The sequence below is a fragment of the Dromaius novaehollandiae genome, chromosome 1 (genome assembly GCF_036370855.1).
Source record: "Dromaius novaehollandiae isolate bDroNov1 chromosome 1, bDroNov1.hap1, whole genome shotgun sequence".
Lineage (NCBI taxonomy): Eukaryota > Metazoa > Chordata > Aves > Casuariiformes > Dromaiidae > Dromaius > Dromaius novaehollandiae.
In genome coordinates, this window is record NC_088098.1 from 103,610,630 (window position 1) to 103,634,056 (window position 23,427).

The window sequence follows — 23,427 nt, forward strand, 5'->3', positions numbered from 1 at the left end:
GGACAGACATGCTCAGGGCTGTACACATGCCAACTAAAAAAGCCCAGGCCTCCTAGGACTAATCCTGCCTCCTTGCTGCCTTATGTGGCTGTGGGTGCTGAAGTGGCATCCTCCTCTGGGCTGAAATCCCCCAAATAATCTTAAACTGTCCCTGCAGTTTCTCACATAGTTAAAGGTCCTTGTTCTGGTTCTTCATCAAATTCTGATTTCACTCTTTATGGCCCCTCTTAGGCTCCTTGCTGGGACCCAGTACTTTACTTCTCTCCTGCTTCCCAGCTTGCAGAGTCCCATGAGATGGGAGATTATGTAGAGAGAGGAAGGAAGAGCACTTCCTGTGGGTGGACAGGATGATTCAAGGTCAGGAGAAGGGAGCCTGTGAAAGCCAGAAAGAGGGAACAAGAGATAAGCATCTGATTGGGTATAGGAAGGAGAGGTATCAGCTGGGGACAGAAAGGGTTTTCTTTGGGCTGGACAACTGCATCTTAAGATGCAGTTCCTACAGGAACTCTTTGTAGAGGTGGTTAACAGTGGACTCTGCCTCTCTGAACTTCACCTCCTAAAAAGCCTTTCAAGGTGTGTTACTGCTTTGACTTTGATGGACAAAAGATTGGATGCTCAGGGAACAGATTTTGCTGACCTTTTCCTGCTCAGTTGGCCTCTCATAACAGGTGGCCTCTCTGGTATAGAAGTGTGCTAAGGAAGGCCTGCAGGGAGTATTTCCATTGCTACAGGCAGGGCTGCTGATCTTGGGCCAGCTTTTTCCATTCTTCCTTGGTAATGCAAAGGCAGGCAGGGGAGCTGCAGGGGGATCCTGTTTGTGGAACAGTCAGTGAATCAATCATTCTCAGTGTTTATTATTTATCCCCCTGGCCAAGCCCTCCCCTCATTCCTGCCACTCTGGGCAAAGGGGATTTTTGTGATCTCTGAGCAGCTGAGGCTGGTGGGCAGTCCGATTGATGCTAGCAGCTCATTCTCAGTCACATGAGAGGTGAAACACCAGCAAGAGGAGTTGAAGTTAGAACTTTATTAGGACAAACCTAGGCACAATTGACCACAATCTCATGTTAAGGAGAGCACGCAGGTCATTTCAGGATTAAAAAATACACGTACGAAAAACACCTTACAAACAAAAAAACTTTTTTCCGCTCTGTGAGTGGCAATGTATGTACGTGTACAGGGAACTGTACCAAATCTAACAATGTGTCAGGAGCAAGCATTCACAATCCCTTTCAACAGTCCGTATGAGAGGGAGTGGCTCGGCCCTCTCATAAGCTAGTCCCAGGCCATATGCTCACAGAGTCCTGTGTTGGGAAGCTATGGCCCATTTGTGAAAGGGCAGTGCAGGGTAAACAGAACGGAGCAGATCTGGTTAGCGTATCTCTGTAAAAGAAGGATGTCAGCTTTGCAGTGAGGAAATGCATCTGGAGTGGGAGCTGCCTACAGACCTCATCCACCAGACTCACTGTGCAGTGTTGGCCTCCAGCAGCTGCTCTGCATGGCTGCAGTGGTGGAAAGAGCTGGTCCATGGCTGGTTTCTTAGGCCATGTGCACTAGGGATGGAGTGGAGATGAAGAGGAACCGATGGCAGAAGAGACCTCTCATGAGGACAAATATCGTGGCTCTCACTGGCTGACAGGCTTGAGAGAGCAGCCAAAAGCTGAATGCTGCGTGGGGCCCGGAGAGGACTCTCGCTCCATGCAAATGATGCTGAAGTGTTTTGGCAGGGCAGTGAGGAGAGGAGACAGGCCGCACCCCTTCTGCAGATAAACAGGATGTTTTTCTCCCAAGTTGGCAGCTGGTAGCACCTTCTCAGCAGCATTCAGGTTGCTCGAAAGATGAGTTTTAAAGGGGGGAAAAATCACTTTGTTTCCACGTGATAATTCCTCCTTTTTTTTTACCAGTAGAATATATGTTCTCACAGGAGAATCTCTATTTCTATTAATGGATATCTTGCTTAGAATTGATGACATAAATATCTTGGGGAAAATTCCGTAGCCTTCATCAGCTGGTCACCTAACCAATATCCCAGGGCTCCTGGGGCCAATCTGCTTTTCTGAAGTAGGAATGAGAAAGGGATTTCAAAGTTAGACACGAGGCAGTGGCGTTTAGGGGACCATGGACAATCCTTATCTATGGGAAGAGTTATATACACAGTGTCAAAAATTCAAGTAGGATTTACTGTATAGGTAAACTGGTATAAAGTATCTGGGCTCAAGAAGAGAAAGGGAGGCTTAGAAAGAGAGAGAACAAAGCAGTAGAGAAGTTCTTTCTTTTAGAAAACCTACCAACGTGTAGCATCAGCTTGTATAATTGCCAAGCTGATGTAGCAAATGTTAAACGGACACCAAAGCAGATGCAAGGGAGTTGAGGTCCAGTCTGTTGAATATAGTGTTGCAGTGGTTGGCTGGCCTCATGTTTGAGTGAGTCTGCTAGCCAGCTCTACCAATTTGCAGCTAAGTCCCCAGTCCCTGTGGGTCCCATGAGATGTGAGGATGGCCCTGCTTGGCCATATTTTCATCAAGAGGATGCCTTTCTTCAGCCTCCAGGGGTGTGTCCCCCAGTGGCTGCCTCTGTCTTGAGGTGTGAGGAGGGCTGTCTGCAATATGGCAATAATGTTCACTGAAAAGGAGCTGGAGGGTGTTAAAAGAGAGAGGTTAGTGGCAAGAGTCTGGAGTCCACCTTGCAGAACTTTACTAGCTGCTGAGACTGTTCCTTATCCTTCCTGGAGACAGGTCACACAGACAAATCATCCGACCTAGCCTTACTGCTGGCACGGCTGGTCTTGCTGAATCGGCGTTTCTCATTGTAGTAGCTCTCAGGGAAGGCAGGTGCTGCACATTCATTGGCCACCTCTGGACTTTCCATGTAGCTGGACTTAATGAAGGGCCCTTCACTGGCAGCATCCTCCTGACCGTGGACCCTCTCGGTGGCGAAGTTGGCAGTGTTCTGCTGGGAAGCCATCTTGTTGCTGAAGGGGCTGATGAACTTCCCATTGGGACTTGCCAAGCACTGATTAAAATCTGGAGGGGGAGTGTACATCTGGGCCCTCTCTACTTGTGGGGCAGACTCCAGTCTGCCAGGGGTTGTGCTGGGGCTGGGTTTGTAAGCCCGAGAGCACCTCTCTTTGGCTTTTTTCCAGCCCAAGTGGTACAGCTCAGCCAGGCTGAGGAATAGAGAGAGCACTGCCACAGCCAGCATGAAGACAATGAACACGTTCTTCTCGGTGGGACGGGAAACGTAGCAGTTGACAGGATGGGGGCAAGGTGCCCGCTGGCAGATATATAGAGTCTCCAGGAAGATCCCATACAAGATGTACTGTCCCACGATGAAGGCCACTTCCATAGCGGTGCGAATCAAAATGCTGTAGACGTAGGTGTTCAGCAAACTGCCCCTGAGTATAATTTTGCCTCCTGATTCATCCCAGCAAGACAGCTCAGCCTTCTCTGCCACAGGGCACTTCTGCTGGTAGTATGTGTCACCGTCGTTTTTCATCTCCCGGGCCTCTGTTTCTGCTTCCTTCATCTTCCTCTTCTCTTCCATGCGCACTGTGTGCATCGCGTGGCCCATGTACACCAGAGATGGGGTGGAGACAAAGATGATCTGGAGGACCCAAAACCGGACGTGGGAGATGGGGAAAGCCTTGTCGTAGCAGACATTCTCACAACCAGGCTGCTGGGTATCGCACATGAAGTCAGACTGCTCGTCCCCCCATGAGGACTCAGCTGCTGTACCAAGTACCAGCATCCGGAAGATGAAGAGTACGGTCAGCCATACTTTCCCCACCACTGTGGAGTGTTTGTGGACCTCCTCAAGGAACTCTCCGAGGAAACTCCAGTCCCCCATTTTTGCTCACCAGGAAGGGTGAGAAACCTTGAAGGGAGAATCAGACACAGCCTCTGTGGAAGAAAATGGACAGAAGAGAGAGAGTGGTTCTAAAAAAGATTAGGAAATGCTGTACAAGGAATCTGTAGAGTGAAATGGCTTACTTTGTGTCACAGAAAATGTGAAGTTTTTTAACCTGAAATAAACGAGTTTTGGTTTGCTGAAAACTTGTTTGACATCCATCAAAAACAATGTGTTGGAATTTTTTTTGGTTCAGCTACTGAAACAAAAAATGACTTTTTTGCATAATCCAACTACAACCTGTGAAATAGGCTGATAAAATTTTTTAGGATGAGCCAGATTTTCTTCTTGGTTCAGAAAGACCTTTCACTGTGGTCAGCATATTGCATCCTCAATGGACTGTATAGTTAAAGCAATATTCATCTTTCTGGAAACTTTACACTGGGGAGTCCTTAAATGGATTGGTCCTCTGGGAGATAAGACTGGAGTCTACTGGTCGGTCTGAGCAGTGCCTTGGGGCTTTATATGTCTGCAGCTCCCATTGACTCTGTGTAATATCTGCACAGACATATGGGATGTGAAGTGCTCACAGCACTGGGCTTCATTTTTGAGCTTGGTGCTACCACTAAAAGAAATGCATAGAGAGCCTTCCTGTCACCCACCTGCCCGTCGCCCATGGGTTTTGCTTTGGTTTTGTGGTGTCGCTAGCTCCGAGTGTTTCAGTCAAGTTGCAAATGCTTTTGGGAGTAGCAAAGGCCTCAGTGAGCTGTGCCTAACTCTGCTGCCAGCCCTGTCTGTCTGAAGAGGGAACTGCTGCAAAATCTAAGTGGTGGGGTTTGCTCCCTCCCCTTTTCTTAAGCTCTGAAATAAAACTCTCAGTTCAAACTACACAAACAAACAGACGAAAGTCTCCCTTGAAATGCCTCTCAAGAAATGCCTCCAAAGGACTAGCAGCTCCTGGGAACTGCTGTTCAGTAGGTGGTCTGATGAGAGGAATGGTAAAGTGGGCTGGTAGTAAGATTGCGATTTCAGGATGCAGCAAAACCTGCTTCTAGTTTGTTTCTGACTCTGATAGTCTGCTTCTGGCCGAGTCACTTAACCCTCTGGATAAAAAGAGAATGATGGGCTTAATCCATCCTTTGTGTGGCTCTGTGGGAGTGCATGGGAGATTATTTGATTCAGTTACACTCACCATACTTACCTTCCCAGGGCACTGTGAAGCTCTCCCCTGTGCATGAACCAAGGGCTAGGTGCTATAAAGTGCACAATGTAACCTTGGAGATAATTTCTCCCACAGTCCCTCTTCTTGAAAATGCTCTCTTAATAAATAAATGAAAAGCTTAATAATTGTCAAAATGAAATATCAAAAGCCACTAGACAAAGTAAATCCCCAAGCTGTAGGGACCAGAAGTGTTAACCCTCCTTCTTTATTGTCCCTTGTCTTGTTTTTAAGCGCCAATTGTTTTTAGTGTGCAGAGAATGGCTGTGGAGAGCAGACACTGTTAAATGCTGAAAATTTACTGCAGCAATATTGAGATTTCCTGTGTGCAGAAGCTGGAGAACACACAGATGCAATTGTTGTGGGAACAAACCTCCCCTCCCTGCCAGTTATGTAACTGATACAATTTAACATAGCAGTGCACACAATTTATACCATCAAAAGTTGAATCCTTAAACTCCTGTTGCTACTGAATGCAGCCCTGATGAAAGCCAAGGATTCCCCCAGGTAAGGAGATGGGAAGTGATCATTTGCTTCCTCCTCTGTATGTTGGGATCTGTGTGAGAATGAAGAAAGAACATACCAGGAAGCAAAAGATGGGCTCTGGCTCTTGCCTGACGGGAACGCTGCAATCATGCTAATGTAGATCCTGGTTTCTGCTTGGAGTTACATAGAAGCTGTTTCATCTGCTGTCAACCCAGAACCAGAGAGGCAGTAACACAGAAAATCAATTAATTATTCTGGAAAATCATCTAATCTTTCAGAGTCTCCCTTTATCTGCACTGGTAAAAATGGTGAACCTGAAGGTCTTTCCTGTCTTCTGAACTTCCTGGCTTTGGTGTAGTTCCTGCATTCTGGAGAAATTAGCATCATGATTTGTCCTGTGAGCACCTAGAGTAGCCAAAGGATTAAATATAGGCAGATAAATCAGTGATGGGAAATATTTAAAGACAATTACCTGTACTGTATTACTGAAATCAGCATAATTTTCCTTGCAGAGTGCTGACATGGCAACTACCTACCTAGAGTTTGCTGTACTGGTGTGTCCAAGGTTCAGTGTGCTGTAGCACAACTACACATGCAGAATATGATCAGTGGTCTCCCCATTTTTCCATGTGAGTACGTGTTGTTTGCAGGTGTCCCTATGGCTCCTGCTGTTGCTAGTTGACTGGTTGCCTTTTCTTGATTCATCTCGCTCATTAGGGTAAAAATGAACAAAGTTCTCCCTGGTTGCAGCAAGGCTGAGTTTTCTATGCTGCCATGTATGTTTGGAATTGCAGACCAAGCATGTCTTCACATTGGTTCTACCCGGTACAGCTTGGGGTGTTACTGTGGCTTGTTTTCTCAGGGAAGGCTGCTACATTAGGCATGTGCAGACTGTAAAACTGAAATGCACAGAACATGAGGCTGGCAAAGATTGAATCTCTTAAATGCAAGAACAGTCCAGAAATAAAAAATGACAATGGGCATGGGAGTAACTAATTTACCTGCCTCACACATATGTAATTTTTTCTAAGAGGAGGTGTATCAGAATGGTCCAAGGTTGACAGCTGTGGGGCTTAGACTGGATTTTAGGGCCATTCCCTCTGCTCTTCCCTGCTGGCTGCTCCCATGCACAGGCTGTTTAAAGGAAGAGCTGCTGTCTGAGAAGCAAGTGCTGCCCAAAGAGCCAAATATCTCCTGTGCCTGTTTACAGCCCAACAGAGAACCAGGTGGCTGCTGCAAGGAGGTAGGTGGAAAAGGAGGATGGGTTTCTGATACCAAGAGAAGGTTGTTTCCCTCCCAATACTGCATAGCTGTTCCTTCCCCATCCAAGAATCTCCTAAAACAACAGAAGAAAACATCTAGTTGTCTGTTGACAGCAAGCAAAGCAGCATGGCTATCGCCTCCTGACAGCTTTTCCTGGCTCTGCAGGACTGTTTGTGACTTAACCTTTCTCCTCAGGGCTTTACTATTCTTGGGAATTTTCCATATAGTTCCTTTTTGTCTTTCCCAGACCACTGTCATCCCCACATGCTTTTACCTCTCAGCATGTGCGCATCTGTGGCCTTTTATATTCCTAGTTTGGACTTATTTGGACAAATCTGGTCTCACTCTGGTGTGACTCAGCGAAAAAAGCTCTGGGTATCTTTGCAGGGTCTCAGCACCTGATAGCAGAATGTCTTGATAGGAGAGTTGTGCATACTCATGCAGACCCTCGGGCTGTGCCACTGCACGGCTGTGCTTTTGCCTGATAGCTTTCTACTGGGTCAACAAAGAAGTTGTGCGCAGTCATGAGATCTTGGCAACAGGGAACGTGTGTGTGACAAAGACCAGCTTTGCCTGGCACAAACCCAACCATGTGGCCATCCTGGCTTAATCATCACCTGGAACGCTATTAAAGCTGGGGAAAACCAAATATCAAGGCTGCAGACCAGCAGGCGTGGAATCCACCCAGCTCCAGGCCTTGTGACTGCCAAATTCCAAGATAAAAATACCCCTGCAGAGATGGCACCTGCTAGTACATCAGGTTGGCTTGCAAACAAATCACTGCTGCTTCCTATTCTTTTTTGTGTTACCTTCTTCTGTGGGAGGATAAGTGTTTGTAGCTCTCAGAGCAGTTTTGCCCTTTCTGTTCATGATGCCACATGATCTGAATGACAGGCAGGCAATTCGCATCACTGCTTCTTGCTCTGGCAGATGCACTGGTTCTGGTCAAACTAGCCATGGCTTCAGGGAACAGCTGGGAAATTCACACCAAAGAGGCAGGCGGGCTGTTCCTGCCATGTGAATGTTTTCCCTACACAATTCTCTTCTCAGCATAATCCTATTTCCCTAGGGGTTGCTAGGAATCTACTGGTTTCCCTCTCTTTAGAAGACAGGCAAGACTATCAGTCGAGATATAAATAGCTGAGTTCAACACTTCACAGTAACTTTTCCCACAAGGAAGGTGACAGGAGGACGCCATCTCTGCAGGATGTTTCTAAAATAAAGTGGAGAGCCTTATTATAGCATTGTTTCTGCTCTCTCTCTCTCAGCTCACCTCTTCCCCTTGGCAGGTCCCAGACACACTCAGAGAGGCTCCCTGAGAAAGGCCTGTTTGTGTGAGGGAAGTGTGGTTCTCAGAGAGGAAGAAAGGAATGAATTCAAAGCCATTATATTTGTGCCTTGATGCCCTTGTGTATTTGGTAATAATTGGACTTCCCGACCAACTTTAAACCTGGGGCATGAGATGTTATGAACAGGGTCATGCGACAGACACAGCCCTGGTGTATGGAGGCCATGCAGCAACTCTCCCACTTCTGAGGCACCGAATGGACAGGGAATCATATCTGTTAAGCACTGGACATGAAAGATTTGACAGCCTGCCTTACTTGGAGCATCCAGGCCAGTCATGGCATGGTCAGTGCCTAGGAATTGCGTGTGGCCTCCCTTCCTCCAGCTGTCACCTCCTACCAGGTCCACTGGAGTGTGTGGCACAACAGAGCAACCGCAGGGGTACATGGGTGGAGATCTTTTCCCTGGGGAAGCATTACAAACTGTCAGGTGACAGTCAGGCCAGAGTGGTCCCAGCACTGCAAAACTGGCTGTTCACACTTCTAGACACTTAGGAAGAACACTTTCAGCTCGGCACTGGACAGTGTAGTTAATACTGATTTTTTATAGAGCTGTACCTTTCACCTAAAGATCTCTGGCCCCCTGTTAGCAGTACCTCTGTCTCACAGCATCCAGCAGAGTGCAGGTGCTGTCACCTTTATCTTGCAAATGATGATCACTGGGGTATAGAATGAGCAAACTGTTTCTTCAAGGTCACTATGTCAGTAGCAGCATGGGGACAGAGTTCAGGGGTTGTGACTTGCAAACCTGTGTCCTTTTTTCTGTGCAGCACTGCCTCTTGGACTTCACAACAGCAACACAAGGCTGCTTCCGCAGACTCCATCACAGACAGTAGCTGCAGGGCAAACTGACACCCTTCTATCTTGTGCCCCAGGACAATACTCTCTTGGTGATCTGAAAGAAGTCCCTCTCATGCTACCTTTCTGTAACAGGCACACCTGGCACCTACCCTTCTGTAGCAGGCACACAACCAGAGGGGTGCTTTTCTAAGAGACGAGTGTCTGTTATTTCTGATAGAGCCCACAGCCACCATCAGTGCCCAAAAGGAAGAAGCAGCCTTTTCAGTACAAGTGTGTCATGCTCCTTTCTTGCTAGGACCTGAACAGGAAGGCTTTTGGGGGCATGTGGCTTACAACATTAAGAGAAGATGGATAAAGCTAGAACTGCACTCTGCAGAGTGGGTGCAATGCTTTCAATTCCAGAGGCTTCTCAGGGCTTTGGGACACAAATTGATGCTAAAACCCACCTCAGCATGTATCTTTTTGTTCACTGCTACTGATGTTGGCTCTTTCATATATGTGCATGATGGATGAGCAGTGACCCATTAGGCACTGCGATCCAAACATCATCCCTCTGGCATCATATGCAACAGCATGTGCTTATCATAAAGTTTCGGCCTGAAATAGGCCAGTTCTTTAGCCAGTTTTACAACTCTGATCTGTGCATGGATCTGAACTAAATATGTTCATACTCCTTTATACTTAAAAAAATGTACTGGCACATTTATGTGGGTTCCTTTCTAGACAGTGATTTTGATTCCTGTGCTTAAATCAAATGGGAAAGACAGAGCTCTGTGTTAACAGCTTCTGTGCTAGAAGACAGCCATCCAGTGTCACTTGTCTCTCTGCTATCCTGAGTTAACTGCAATTTCTGGAAGGGTCATGCTGGTATCCAGACCATTGGCCTTGCTTGCAGTTGCAGACAGCTTATTATTCCTTGATGAGGTGTCCTTTCCCCCTGCTCTCCAAATGTGGAGGATCTCAGAGTTCACAAAAAAGAGAGTGGGTGAGAAGATAAGGGAGTTGAATGACCTGTCACCTCCTGAATACACACATACCCTGACGCACACAGAGACACAGACAGAGGGAGATCACTCAACACCTCCAAGTGTCTACATTAGGGATGTGTTACACACACAGAGGACAGTATTACGTAGAATATTTTCATCTCAAGTGGTGGTGGAAACTGCAGAGTCTTCCACTTAGCTAAATTCTTCTTATTTGTCTATCCAGGACATCTGCTGCCTTTTTTCTTTCTTGGCCAAGGTCCAACTGTGCTTCAACATATACAAACTTTAGGGCCAAGATCTGCCTGATGTAGACCCTGCAGACCAAGAACAGAGGAGACCTTGAACTCAGGTGAGTCAAGCTGAGGGTTGAATGTGGCCCACAGTGTTTGAAAATCCTGCTTTGGGTAACTACATGATAGCGGTATCCAGGCTTGCATTTTGCCCCTCAGATTCTCTTGGGATCCTCTCTATGCCTTACAAAGGTGGTCCCTTAGCCCAACAAATGCAACAAAACTGGACTTGGTGTAAGCCAAGTAAAGCCTCACATGTGCTTTTTTAGGAAAAAAAAAATCAATTCTCTCTGACATAAATGCTGCAAACAGGCAAATGGATTTTATTTGGCTTACTCCTTAACTAACAGGATGAAGAACATCCAGTTCAGGATTACAGAGCTTGGTGCTCTTTACAGTATCTTTATCTCTGTAAGGAGAAGCTAACTTATATGTATTTGTGGTTGATACTAAATTGGGCAGTGCTGTACACACTGATATGACAGCCAAGCAGGGCAAAGGGAGTGCCAGAGAGCAGAAACATGCTGAGAAATATTGGGACTGGCTTAGGAAAGCAGTTCCCAAGCTCTGCTGAGAGAAACTGATCGTAAGCACTATGTAGTCAGTAGGGGCAGCTGCTATAAGGAAACATGGAGGTGACAGTAGGCACCACCTTGGACGCAATATGGCAACAAAAAAGTTGTCTATGTGATTTTAGGTTGGTCCATAGACTGCAAATGATGCCTGTCAGAACAGTGTTGAAAAAAACAGTGAAGGGACTGGAGAGCTAATGGGAGAAGGAGAGGGCTCTTATTCACAGACTTTCTCTATCTTTTACCTCCCCCTCTGCACGTCATCATGTTTCCCTGCCTGTCCCTTCCCAGTTTTTCCCTTACAGCTGAGCTCCCCATTTGAACCCTGCGTCAGCTTTTCAGCAATTTTGACCACTTAACTCTTTACATTGCCCAGTTGTTAATGTTTTCAGCTTTAGAAAGGGGAATTTTTCAGCGACTATCTACTTCTCACTTAGTATCAAGAGCCTTGTCAAATCTCAGTCTTTCTTTTTTTCTGAAGATCTGCAGGATTCTCTTCACACTTTAACCTGATTGCTGCATCCTCGCCTCCAAGTATTTCATTTCTCATTCAGGACGATGTCTGGCGATAGCTCGTGAGTGGGTTACTTTACATACTCAGTGTGTGTACAATATATATGCACACACACACACACACCCTTTAAAAAAAAGAACCCCAAACTAATATTAAATTTGCAAAACCAAGCAGCTGGGAGTTAGTTTTCTAAGCAGTCTTAATTCAATCTCTTTGTGCCTGTGCCTCATGGCTGTGAGTCTTTAACCATATCCTCACATTGTCACCTCATTCTTTGCACAGGATGCCTGCCTTATTCCGTGCCAGCCTGGCTGGGGCTTTCTTGAACAGCAGCTATTCAATGTTTTGTTTTCTCTTCATTGTTCAGTAGGTGGCCTGTGCCTCATTTACTGTACATTATTCAAGTCCTGTTCTAAAGACAGAATTATTAGTTTCCTCATGGGTTTTCCTATGGCTTTCATCACAACAGTATCTGATTGCTTCACAATTATTAATTTACTTATTTGCATCACCACTTGGAGGTGAGGAGATGGTATTATCCCAACTTTACAGCTAAGGAACTAAGGCAGTGAGAGATTAAGATAAAAAATGTTCATTAATTCTGAAAGCTGATTAGAGATGCTGCTAGTCTGTTTTTCTTTTTTTAAGTATACTTAGTATTATACAACATATGTTCAAAGCACAACTCTCTTCAGTTAATACTGGAGTGGGAAAGTTTATCATTTCCTTGAGTCAGACCACATCTAAAAGTCAGGCATCCAGAAAGTGAGAGACACCACTTAGGGGTAACTTGTGAAGAAATGTGGCTTACGTGATTTCTCCCAATATAACATAGGAAATTGGAGTAAGAAGTGGGAATAAAATCCAGTCCTCTTAGAAAGCTTTATATTATTTTAAACTGGAGACTATTTTTTTTTCTCATCCCGCTATTCCTTCCTTTCTTCACTGGACATCTGAATGCAGCAAAAGACCCTGCAGCTGTGCATTAGTCACCCTTGCTGGACAGCCCCATTTCCAGAGCCACCCTACACCTTGACCGAGGCACCCCTCAGCTTTTCCGCTTCTAAGATGGAAGAGTTTCATATGGAAATTTTTGACTGTTCTCATTGCATGTCTATAATCAAAAAGATAGTGAAGAAAGATAGAAAAGTGAGTGTAAAACTCTTTGTTCTTACATTAAAAAACACTGCCTCCTCTTTAAAGATACACTAGAGAGACTTAGAGGCATGCGTCTCATTACTCACTATATGGCATGGATATTTCTTTTTTTCAGGAAAGAGATGGAGTGTTAGCATATTGTTGACAGAGATCTTTCTGTTTCTTATCAATAGCCATAAAATTGATTTCTTTTCCTCTATATGAATTCTTAGCCCAAAGATTGAAGTTTCTTTTGTGCCTCCTGGGAACCATTTCTAATTTTAAGCCTCTGTCCTTGTGCCTCATACAATAGCACCCGAAGTGTGGAGCAGTCTCTGAAATATGCTCCCTAATGACATGGTATAGTGCTGAATTACTCATTCCTTCTCGTCTATTTTCAATGCTGCAAGATAAGTCAGAAAACAAGGACAAACGTGCAGAATGTGTGAAATCTCTCTGAAGGTCAAAAAGAGAAGAGAGGCTGGAGTAGGAAGTTCTGTATTTTCTGTCAAGCTTTAAATTCTTCCTATGAAAACCCTAAATACTAAAATATGATAAAATATATTGCTGAGTGGAGAAAAAAAAACAAACAAATACTTATAGTAGCAGGAATACTTAACATAGTTCCCAAGTGACCAGAGTCTGATGAGTATTTTAAACCCTGAACCCTCAGGAAGTCTAAACTAGAGTTCCACCCTCAAGAAAAGGGGAAAAAAGTTAGAAATGTAGTAATTTCTCCTTGGAGTAGATTTTCAAAGGACCAGCAAATGCAGAATTCCTTGAATTTTGGTGCAGATATAGAAACTGTGTAAAAATTTTGAATAACAGTTTAACACAGTCCTGGCTGCACACACACATGCACGCATATATTCCATGTGTAAAGTTCTTTAGCCACAAAGAGAGGCTCACATAGGCAGCAGTAGGGACATACATACTGCTTCACCAAGGTACTCTGACAAGTTTAGTGATGAGGAAGAGCTCAGCAATTATAGTTCATTCAGTCCATGACTTTCTCATTTGAGATTTGTCCAGAAATACTATTTATATAATCCTCTGATAGCTTTCACAGTACTTCAGGAACAGAGATACTGCCTCAGTTTACCTGAGCTATTAAAATCAGAAGCTCACAAAACTCATTAGATACTACAAATGACCAGTAAAATGCTCCTCTGGGAAATTAAGGGGTCACCACAGATCTGAGGCTGGATCAGAGGTGGCAATTAGCAGACCACCTTTACACTCATTCCCTTTGCTCCTCTCCAGGCGGAAGGATAAAGGAGTAAAAAAAGGAGTATTCTTTGAAACTTGTGGTGGCAATGCTAGAAATATTAAATTATGGAAATGTAACTGAGTAATTATTCCAAGTACAAAAAGGGGACAAAAAGTTAGAAATTAAAATAAAAAGAAGAAGCTGCTAGTGGGAGAGAGTGTTTGTCCCTCTAGGTCTGTGCGTCTCTTTGCTGGGGCTGCCCTGAGCAGTGTCAGGATGGAGAAAAAAGGCATTCCACCCGCAGCGCACACAGTACGTATGACTGGGAGACACAAGCAAGGCAATTCTGTACATTTGAGTTGCATTCCCAGGCTCCACGTCACAAAGCAGCAGGGATACAGTACTCTCAAGGAAAAGAAGCTGCGATGTTTTGAAGCTATTCTGCACGCCTTGGAATAGGCATAAAGCATTTATACCCTGGAAGCCTCTCATGGGTAAGAGTTCCCTTCACCACCCTCCCCAGAGCAGCCCGACAGCATGCTGAGATTGGACCTAACAGAAACTACAATTTGCACATTTTACTGTCTGAGGATATTTGGGGCTTTCATCCTGCTTTCCTGTACATTGAAAATATACTGGTGTGCGTATTCATTTCAGGGAGGCTCCTCTGTCAGTTCTGTAGCTGCTCATAGCAAAAGGGTTTAATTTTTAAAGTGTCCCAAGCCCACCTTATTACTAGTGGGAATGTTTTGGAGAGAAATGAAAAGAAAAAGTACATTTCTTAAGTTATTTTGGCCATCCTTCTTTTCCTGCCTCACCAAGTCCTACTATCCCCTCATGCTATTTTCCCAACAGCTTGATTCCCTACTGATGCATCTGCAGTTCTGTTGTTTCCCCCCTCATGCTTACTTACCTGATTTCCAGTATCTTTACTGCTTCTTTCCTTGCTTTAGCGCTTTTCCCTTCTATAGTTGAGTGGGACTGTTTGTTCTTCTCAGTTGCTTGGTTTTATTCCTTTAATATGGTTCTCTCTCTCTTCCCTTCTTTTTCTCCACCCCCTTTCTGTGTCACTTTCTGTCTTCCCCACTGGCTCTCTGTCTTCCTTCCTCTTCTTTCTTCACCTACTTTTCTTGTCCCTCCCTCCCCCTCCAGCTTAATCTATTTTCAAACCTAGTTTCCCACTGTTTTTCCTTTAAAGACTATAGATCTCTTTTCTCCCTTTCCATTCTCAGTCTCTGTCTGTGCCACCCTCCCCATGCTGACACAATGCACTGACTGCTGGCTTTGTCCTGTCCCTTCCAGTTGCCACTACTGCTGTTCCTTGCACCTTCTCCTCAGATAACATGCCATGGTCTAAGCCATCCTTAAATGAGAAGAGAGTGGGCTACCCTGCAGTTACCCCAGCCAGAGTTTAGGAAGGTCCCACGTAGGACATCAGCCAAGGATGTTTTTCTGATTCTCTTATTCAAGCTCGGCCAGGCAAAGCAGAGTTCATAAGGAGCAGGGTCCTGCACCTCTCCAAGTAAGGTAGGACTTGCTCTGCTGGCTTAGACCAGGGGCACAGCTCTGTTAGAGCCTTGTCCCAGAAGCACTTGATGCTTCCAAGGAAGGTGTCACAGGCCCTCTTACGGATAAATAGAGAATAAACTGCTGATCTGGGGAGGTGTTTTCTGACCCCCATCCCTCACTATCCGATGCATGAGTGTTTCAACTTTTCTAAAAATACTTTGGACATATCAAAGGTCTGATGTTCTTGTATTTTATGTATGTGTATAAAATCTAACCTCTCATTCCTGCTAAACATCAGGCCCCAGTGATGAGAGTGGATCTGAAATGCCTTCTGGCTTGGACAAAGGCTGGTCTCAAAGAACCAATGTCAGGAGAATGTGATTTGTGCAGTACCCTGAGAATCGGCTTGCCGTACACAAGCTCTGATGGATGTTCCTCCAGCAGTCCTTCCTGGGCTAGATCTTTCTCATCCAGAACATAGTAGCCAGCAGTCCCTATGCCACAACTAGTATAGAACAAGAAGTCAATGTGGTCCTGAGACTAAAACACAAGGCTGGCAACTCTTCTAGCCTAATCACCACTCTCTCACTAATGTTGCTGTACCCCGCTTAGTCAGAAAATTGAAGGCCTGCCTACCTAGGGACAGTGCTGTTCAGAGGCCACTGTGGAGTCACGTCCTATGTGGACACTCTTGCTCTGAAGTAAGCGTGCATCTCCTTTCCAAGAAGGCTAATCTCCCTCACGCAAAATCCTCATTGATTCGTGCAGGACATGAGGTACACTGTAAATTACCCTAGCAACTCAGTAAACTCCTAGTATGGAGAAGCCCATAATAATTTACCACTTCATTCTAACTTCAGAGAAAATGGGAATGTTTCTGGAGTTGTTTTTCCCCTGCCCTGCCTGGCAATTGTATACCTGTGATGAAATTTCATAGCAAGAACATCACTGTATTCTTTAGGTCTTTCTGGAGTAATTTCCGTAAAGCATTATTATGTAAAGTCCTATTGATTTTACGCCAGTGAAATTGTCAAGGACCTCACCATAGGAGTATCCAAACAAAGATGTTAATACAGACCTAGCTCACAGAGAAGGCTTTGGGTTTGGTTAGTTAAGCCTTGTCAAGTGTTTGTCATGTGCTATAGAGATGCAGTACTTGTGTGAACCATCTGAAATGTAATATCCCCTCCCTGCCTTGCTGACATTTTGCTGTACATTCAGGGTGATCAGATCTGATTTTCCTTGCTCACTCCTTGGCCTTTCCCTCTCCAGTATTGTTCCAAAGTGGAATACTCTTTCTTCTACAGAGTTAATCTCTGAATCCAACTGATATAGTCTGGTTCTGTTAAGTGAATAGGAGGAGAAGGTTTCTGTCAGGTACATGCATTGTGTACATCAGGTAACTGTTAAGGCCTCTTGTTTTCAGGGAATCATTTGAATTTTGATGCACAGATGGAAAATGGGTGAAGGCAGTTTAGGAGGCAAGGGACAGGAAGGTGAGTGGAGATGATGTATCCTGGGTGAGCGGTCTCACCCAGCCTTGGCATGTCCTCCCTCCTCTTCCCCATTGCACCCTCTTCAAGGGAAAACAGAGGTGTTGTAGCAGCTTCTTCTGCTCCACATCTAGAGAAATAGCTATTTTGCCTGCTGGTAAGCTGGGAAGAAGGATTTCTCCTCCCCTCCCCAAGAGGCTGCAATGCAAAGCTTTTATGGTTTGACTGAGGAGAGCAAGTGGAAGAGAATGCTCCCCCAGCTGGGGCATGAGAAGAACAGATGACAGCTTGTCTTGTGCAGCTTGCAGATCTCAGCAGTTTGTGATGCTGTAGAAAAGATTTTGAAGGAAAGGAGAAATAAAGACAGGGAGGTAAAGGAAAAAAATATGATAAAATGCACCATGTTTTGATCAAAGGTAAATGGCTTTCTTGGGGTAAGATTCCTGACCTTCCAGGTAAAAGAAACATACCAGATCTTATCTCTCGAGACTGATACAGTGTTCCAGAAGAAGCAATTAGTGAAAAAGATTCAGCTGAAGAAGACAGGGATTATTAGAGAAGTCCTCAAGTGGCTAAGAGACTGGCAGAACTGGGACACTGGTTCTCTAATAGGTAGAAGGGAAGTTATCTATGAGGCTGCTCAAAGATTAGTCTTAGGACTGATCTTTTTTAATATTTGTGTTAATTACCTTGGCACTGAAAGTAGGCATGCTAATGAAATCTGCTGATGGAACAAAGCTGGGAGGTACTGTCAGGACAGAGGTGGCTTCCAGCACTAGAACTGAGGGTTCTTTTAGACTGGAGTAATTGACGTGAGGTAAAATGGGAGAGTGCAAAGTCATGCACTAGGAGAGGAACAGGGACCTCTCCTAGCAATTGGGAGTTTCTCAGTCAGCCTGAAAGAGGAGGAGAAAGTCGTGGGCAAAAGTCATCAAATGAAGAGGAACCACTGATGTGATGTGAGGGTGAAAAAGGCAAGTGAGTTCTCAGTATTTCCAGTTGCAGGGAGCAAGATTAATGTCATTTTCCAAGAGGCTGTGAGACTCCACCAGAACAGTGTGTGCAGTGCCGCTCACTCATGCTCAGGACAGAGATTCAGCCTGGAACAGGTGCAAAGAAAGGCAACAAGATGATCAAAGGGATGCAGAGCGTATTTACTCATCAGTCACAGAAGTGACTGCAGTAGTGCACAGAGGTATTTGAGCTGATGTGAAAATAGCTCAGGTACCATTACAAGCTTTTATGCATTTAATTATGTTGCACTGAACTCCATGCTACTGCAGCTACCCTCCAAAATTAAAACACGGTGTGATGTGCCTGCAGGGTGAATACTAGAAGGGAGCTTAGTTACTTAGTCTGGCAGAACAAAGGTTAAGAGAGGAGAGATTTGGTGCCTATAAATACTTCTAGAAATTGGGGGTTGGGAAAGTGCTAGGGAGAGAGAAGAGCTACTTAAGCTAAAGGACAGTGTGGCACAAGAGCAAATAGATATAAATTGGCCATGAATGAATTTAGGTTGGAAATCAGAAGGTTTCTAAGCAACAGAACGGGGAAGGAGGTGCTGGAATAGCATTCCAGAAGCAGAAGTGAGGGCAGAAACCTAATGAGATTTAGGTTAGAGCTTAGTAAGTTTAAAAAAGGCCATTTGTGTTGTACTTGCCTGTTATTCAAATGGATTGAATCTGATAAGCCAAGTGGTCCCTTTTTGATTCTATTTCCTGTACTTTCCTCATTGCCTGATCAGAGCTACTCCCTTTCATGCAGAAGACAGATACATGACGAACAGAGTATCAGTGTGATGAGTTTTTCAGCTTTGATCCCATGGATATTTCATGGAGGATTCATTCATTTAAAAATACAAAAGAGCAAGGCAACAAATTCATGCAAAAGGTCTGCAAAAATGTAGTAGTATAGATGAGAGCTCACATATGATAGAGCTTCTTCACATAAAGTAGATGTTCTTGGAGCATCTGCCTTTGCTGGAAAGCTGTTTCAAATGTGGGTAAATGTTCTGAGATTTAAGACCTTCGAGAGACTGTTTGAAGTGCAAATGTCTTGTCCTTTCTTGGCATGGGAGAGGGCTGTGTGCTTGGGGAGGATATCAGATTTACTGCAATGGGAAATTTCAGGGAAACAAAAAAGCAACTGTTGAGGTAGAAACTTCCTGTAGGTGCATCTCTGATGCCTGTCCACACTATTGCACTAACTACACCTGATTTTTTGTATCCTCCTCTGTTGGACAGACACCTCTAGTGCCTTCTCTAAATTTCCCTCCTGGTGAAACATTTTGTCTAAAATCCCCTGTTGTGGACATGATTGAAATAGAAAGAGGAAGAGGAAGGTTCTTCTTTATAGAGTAGGCCTCTGGAGATGGCTTGAAGGCATCCTCTAGCAGGAGGCAAATTCTCAAGGACAGGCTGGGCCCTGGGGGAACATGAGTATCATGTAATGACAGGCCACTTAGTGAGGGGGAAGAGTTGCATAGTCACAGTTCCTATTTAATAAAAAATCCCCGATCATTCCATTATAGATGGACATCCTTTCTCCAATCTTTTACCGCCCCAGAGTACCAAACCAGCACAGAGTGAGAAAAGAGGAAAGGAGAAACAAAAAGAAAAAAATTGTGAAAATGTCACCATGTGTGCATACCATTTGCCAGCAGTTTTCAGAGAGAAAAGCTGGAAGAAAATTTAATATCCCTGAGGAAAAATGACTGTCTTTCCCAAAGTAATGCTTAGTTGTCAGCTTTACTGGAAATAAAGCACTGTACTCTCACAGCTACTGCTTTCCACCTCTCAGCTCTGCATCATCTCTGAGAGGTTGAGAAGTACTTTGCAAATGATAATGTAATTATACCTCCTGTAAACAGCCTCCTTGCTTTGCAGGTGGAGGAACCAAACCATGGAAAGCCCAAAGGATATGTCCAAAGGATGAGCAAGTCATTTTCAAGAGAGGAGTCCTCATCTACCTAGCCACCAGGCATTCACTTGCTTCTATAAATATAAAACTTCTAACTAGATGAACTGCTGCTTCACACAAGTATATATATGTGTGCATATACATACATACCTACATACCTACATCTCTCTCTACATACACACACATATACACCCATATACATATATATACATATGTTTCCCAAAATGAGAAGAAAAGAAAGGATAAACCTTTACCTCTTTCTGCTGAGCCTGCACAAGTAGAGGGAGGAGCTGGTGAAGCTCACTGAAAGGTTAGCTTTAGCACAGACCCTCGGGCATGCTGGAGTCCCCCACTCTGTCAGTGTTCGGCTCTCAGAAGTCTGAGGGAGGACACTTTGGACAGGATAAGCAAACCTCAGCCAGCTCCCAGGAACTCAGCCTCCTACTGTGGTCTGACACCGGCTCACTGGCTAGAGATTCCCTCAAGCCTGAAGGACCGATGCTGGGGGAGACTAGCTCCCGAGCTGTTCCTGATATGCACTGGCAGCTGTCTGCCTGCTATTCTTTTAAAGGGTCTTCATGGATCAGGATAAAAGTGTGATCTTACGCAGGCGGTATTGTAAGCACAACTTGGCTCAAGTTCAGCTCTTCCTCTGGCTCCCAGCTACTCTATTTTTAATGAAGGAATTTGAGGCTATCAGAAAGGAAGTTAAATTGTTTTAGGAAAACAATAGAAAAGCAACTTAAAGTTTATTAGCTTCCTGCTCAGGGCCTGGGACCAACTTGTCAAACTTATTAGAGCTATGGCAGAGCTATTTATTTAAAAGGGCCAGCGACAAGACTCACAATTTCATTCCTGTTTAGGCCTCAGTGAAAACAAAGGAAAGCCATAAAATAATATCTGAAGGGAGCAGATGGCTAGCTGGTAAATGGTGCAAGTAAGGTTGTCCTGTGAGCCATTCATGCTGTCCACCTGTGCCATGACTTTGGTGGGATTCTGTTATCAAATGAATGCCCAGCCCTGCATTCACAATCCAGCCCCCACACCAAATTCTTTATTGTGGCCCAAATTTTCAAATCAAAATCTCACATCTGAGATTACAGATTTGGCAGGAAAAGGTCTTCATTTAGAGCTACAGAAAGGAGCAAAACAATACAGCAGGTCTGCAGAAGTGCCAGGAATAGAACCCAGGTGTCCTCGATCCCGCTGGAGTGCCTGAGCCCTCAGACTGTAAATATATTTATATCCCTCAGAAGCAGCTGCAGTCTGCTTCTCCATTCAGCTACCCCAAAGTAGCAGTGCCATAAAGTCACTGGATACTTGCTGGCATGCAGCTAGTGAGAAGAACGGACAGCCAAGCTATTAGATTTGCATGCAGAAAATGTTCATGCTGTCTGACCCTTTCTAAGAAGTTTCATCATTTTCAAAGTAACAAGAAGAGAACAAAACAAGTAACTGAGAAGCATTTACAATCTTTGCTTAATGCAGAACCCTTTTTCAGCGGGCTCTCTGCTAACGGAGTTTTTAACCTGCTTCCCAGAACCATATAGGAAGAACATACTTTTCTTCTCAGTGGTGCGGTATGGTCTCTAGAAAGTCAGATGCTGAGAGGTACTGAGCACACACGGCTATACAAGAAGAAGGCTTTGAACAACTCAGTAACCACATTTCAGGTGAAAGGAAGAGCTCACCTCAAAAATTCTCTTCCTTCTTCTCATTAGTTTAACTAAAAGCAGGAATGCCAAACTACACTGTTCTCTGATGCCTAGGGCAATAATGTATCTTGCATTAGCAAGTGTTAGAAGATTTTGATTTATTTTTTCCTTTTAATTTATGCAGGTTAGATGCTTATAAGAGGGTCAAAATGCATGCATGATCTCTGGAAGGGCCCAAGAAACTGGGTCTTAAACTTGGTAGTTTTTAATCTAAATGCAACTGTTTTGTAGGTACTCTTACAGCTTTTAGATTGTTTCTGTAATTTCTGTCCCTCTGCGATATTTTCTTGGTGAACAAATAAGCCAGATAAGTACAAAGAACAGTACAACATCGTAATGCATTACAGTCCGTAGGTGTTTCCTTAATTTTAAGTACATTCTTGGGTTGCATTGATTTCAATGAGACTTAGCAGTCTCAAAGTTAAGCACCCTACCTCACTAACCAGGCCATCTTTGCTGGGGGAATTCTCAGGCAGACAGCAGTTATTCAATGTATTTCCAAATTGCCTCTGTGTAAAGGGTACCACGTGTAAATCACATGGTGATGTTCTGGCAATATAAAATGTTTTATTTGCACTTACTTGGAACCTGTGTCATCTGGACTGGTTTCATTTAATTCACGCTTTGTTCTCATAAGTAGAATTTCCACCCCAAACATAATGTTGTGTCTTTTTGTCAGTTGCTCATCACTGTTGGACTCTCAGTAATTCCTGAGGCTGGGATCCTGCAACAACTTGGTCATATGAGTAACTTAATATAGTTATGGCTTAGGGCCATTCACGTGGGTAAAGATCCCTCTGTGTACAAATGCTGTAGACTGGAAAATGTTGTAGACTGTTGTAGCTCCTGCTTTTATTACCAGAAGCCATTATGGTTGCCCAGAAACTTCTGGGACAACAGAGGGTCCCAGCTGGCAGAACTCATGGATGCTGGGGGACCTCTCACCCTGGATGGCTGCCATGTGGTGCCAGTGCCGGCGCCCAGATCCTGGGGCGTGCTCTCCCGTGAGTGGTGTTAGATAGCTATAGTGCTGCAAGACCTCCCAGCTCTAAAGCTTGAGGGTTTACAAAAAGGCTGCCTAGCAATGCTGCCAGTGTAGAAAATGAACAAGAATCACAGATGCCTGTCTCTGCATGAAGAATCCTAGCTTTGCTGTGGGGTAGAAGGCCCTGAGGCCTGCTCTATATGTTCTCTGCTGGGTGGGTGGAGAAATCAGGACTTGAATTTGCTCTGGAGGCCAAGAGCTCTAGAGCTTTTTCTGGGGGTCAGCTGCAAAGGAAGAAACAGTAAAAATATTTGAGGAAAAAGAGATACATACTTTGACAGCGGTGAGTGGAGCTCAAAAGAAAACAGCCTGAATTAAGGAAGAATTCTCAGATAGTGCTTTTTGCTTCCAACCAGCTTGTTCTCTTTTGTGATGGCCTGAAACCATTTCAAGACCTGATCTTCTGGGTAAAATTAAGAACTTAACTAATTGCACAAATCTAAGAGCAGTGGTTCTTCCCACCAATTTTGTAATGCATGTTGTCTGGATTCTGAAGTCTTCTGTGAACAATGCAAATTATGGCAAATGGAGGGGGGCAGGAAGACACTGCTGGCCCAAGCAGAATAGAATGGTATTTTGTATTATAAGAAGATCAAATGTCCATGCACTGGGCATGCACGCACACACAGAATGACATTGTAGTTCTTTTACTGGCAGGAGCTACAAACTATAGTAATTCCCAGCAACACTGTGGTGTATGGCATCCAGGGAAGTTGCCTTAAAAGAGGCTTCTCTTTCCAAAGTGTGCCATGAGGTCAACTTAAGCAATAGGAGGGAAACTAGCAGTCCTCCTGCTCATGCTGGACCTTCTGCCTGGCTGCACAAAAGCAAATAGACACATAGGGCTGCATTCAGCACCTACACTTGTCAGCCTGGCATTCTGAATATTTACTAGAGAAAAGCTTAAATCTTAGCAAGGATTTGTATCCAGCTTTGTTTTCTGGAAGGGTGGAGGACTTGGTCAATTCAAGTCTCCTTAATTGTTTCTGGACACCCGTGTTTCCTGGTAAAAGGCAGTCTGCTAAACATTTTGTAACAGCCCCCACTGCCCAGAAGAGGTGACAGTCTGCAAAGGA

The 23,427-nt window shown here is 44.5% G+C and overlaps 1 protein-coding gene across 4 annotated transcripts; it reads right to left on the minus strand.

Moving 5' to 3' along the window:
• Positions 1–1,009: 1,009 nt before the first annotated feature.
• GJA5 (gap junction protein alpha 5) lies at positions 1,010–20,112 on the minus strand. Of its 4 annotated transcripts, XM_026093348.2 has the most exons (3): positions 14,584–14,760; positions 6,085–6,447; positions 1,010–3,896 (listed from the first exon to the last, which is right to left on the minus strand). In XM_026093348.2, exon 3 carries the CDS (start codon positions 3,841–3,843, stop codon positions 2,734–2,736), a length of 1,110 nt encoding a protein of 369 aa, XP_025949133.1. In that variant the 5' UTR covers positions 3,844–3,896; positions 6,085–6,447; positions 14,584–14,760; the 3' UTR covers positions 1,010–2,733. The 4 variants fall into 4 exon arrangements, with proteins under 4 accessions (XP_025949133.1, XP_025949131.1, XP_025949130.1 ...); XM_026093346.2 differs by lacking the exons at positions 6,085–6,447; positions 14,584–14,760 and adding an exon at positions 19,846–20,112; XM_026093345.2 differs by lacking the exon at positions 6,085–6,447.
• Between the last annotated feature and the right edge of the window lie 3,315 nt (positions 20,113–23,427).

Bases quoted from the DNA above. Each gene is read 5' to 3' on its own strand.
- GJA5 (XM_026093346.2), bottom strand. From the start codon at position 3,843: ATGGGGGACTGGAGTTTCCTCGGAGAGTTCCTTGAGGAGGTCCACAAA.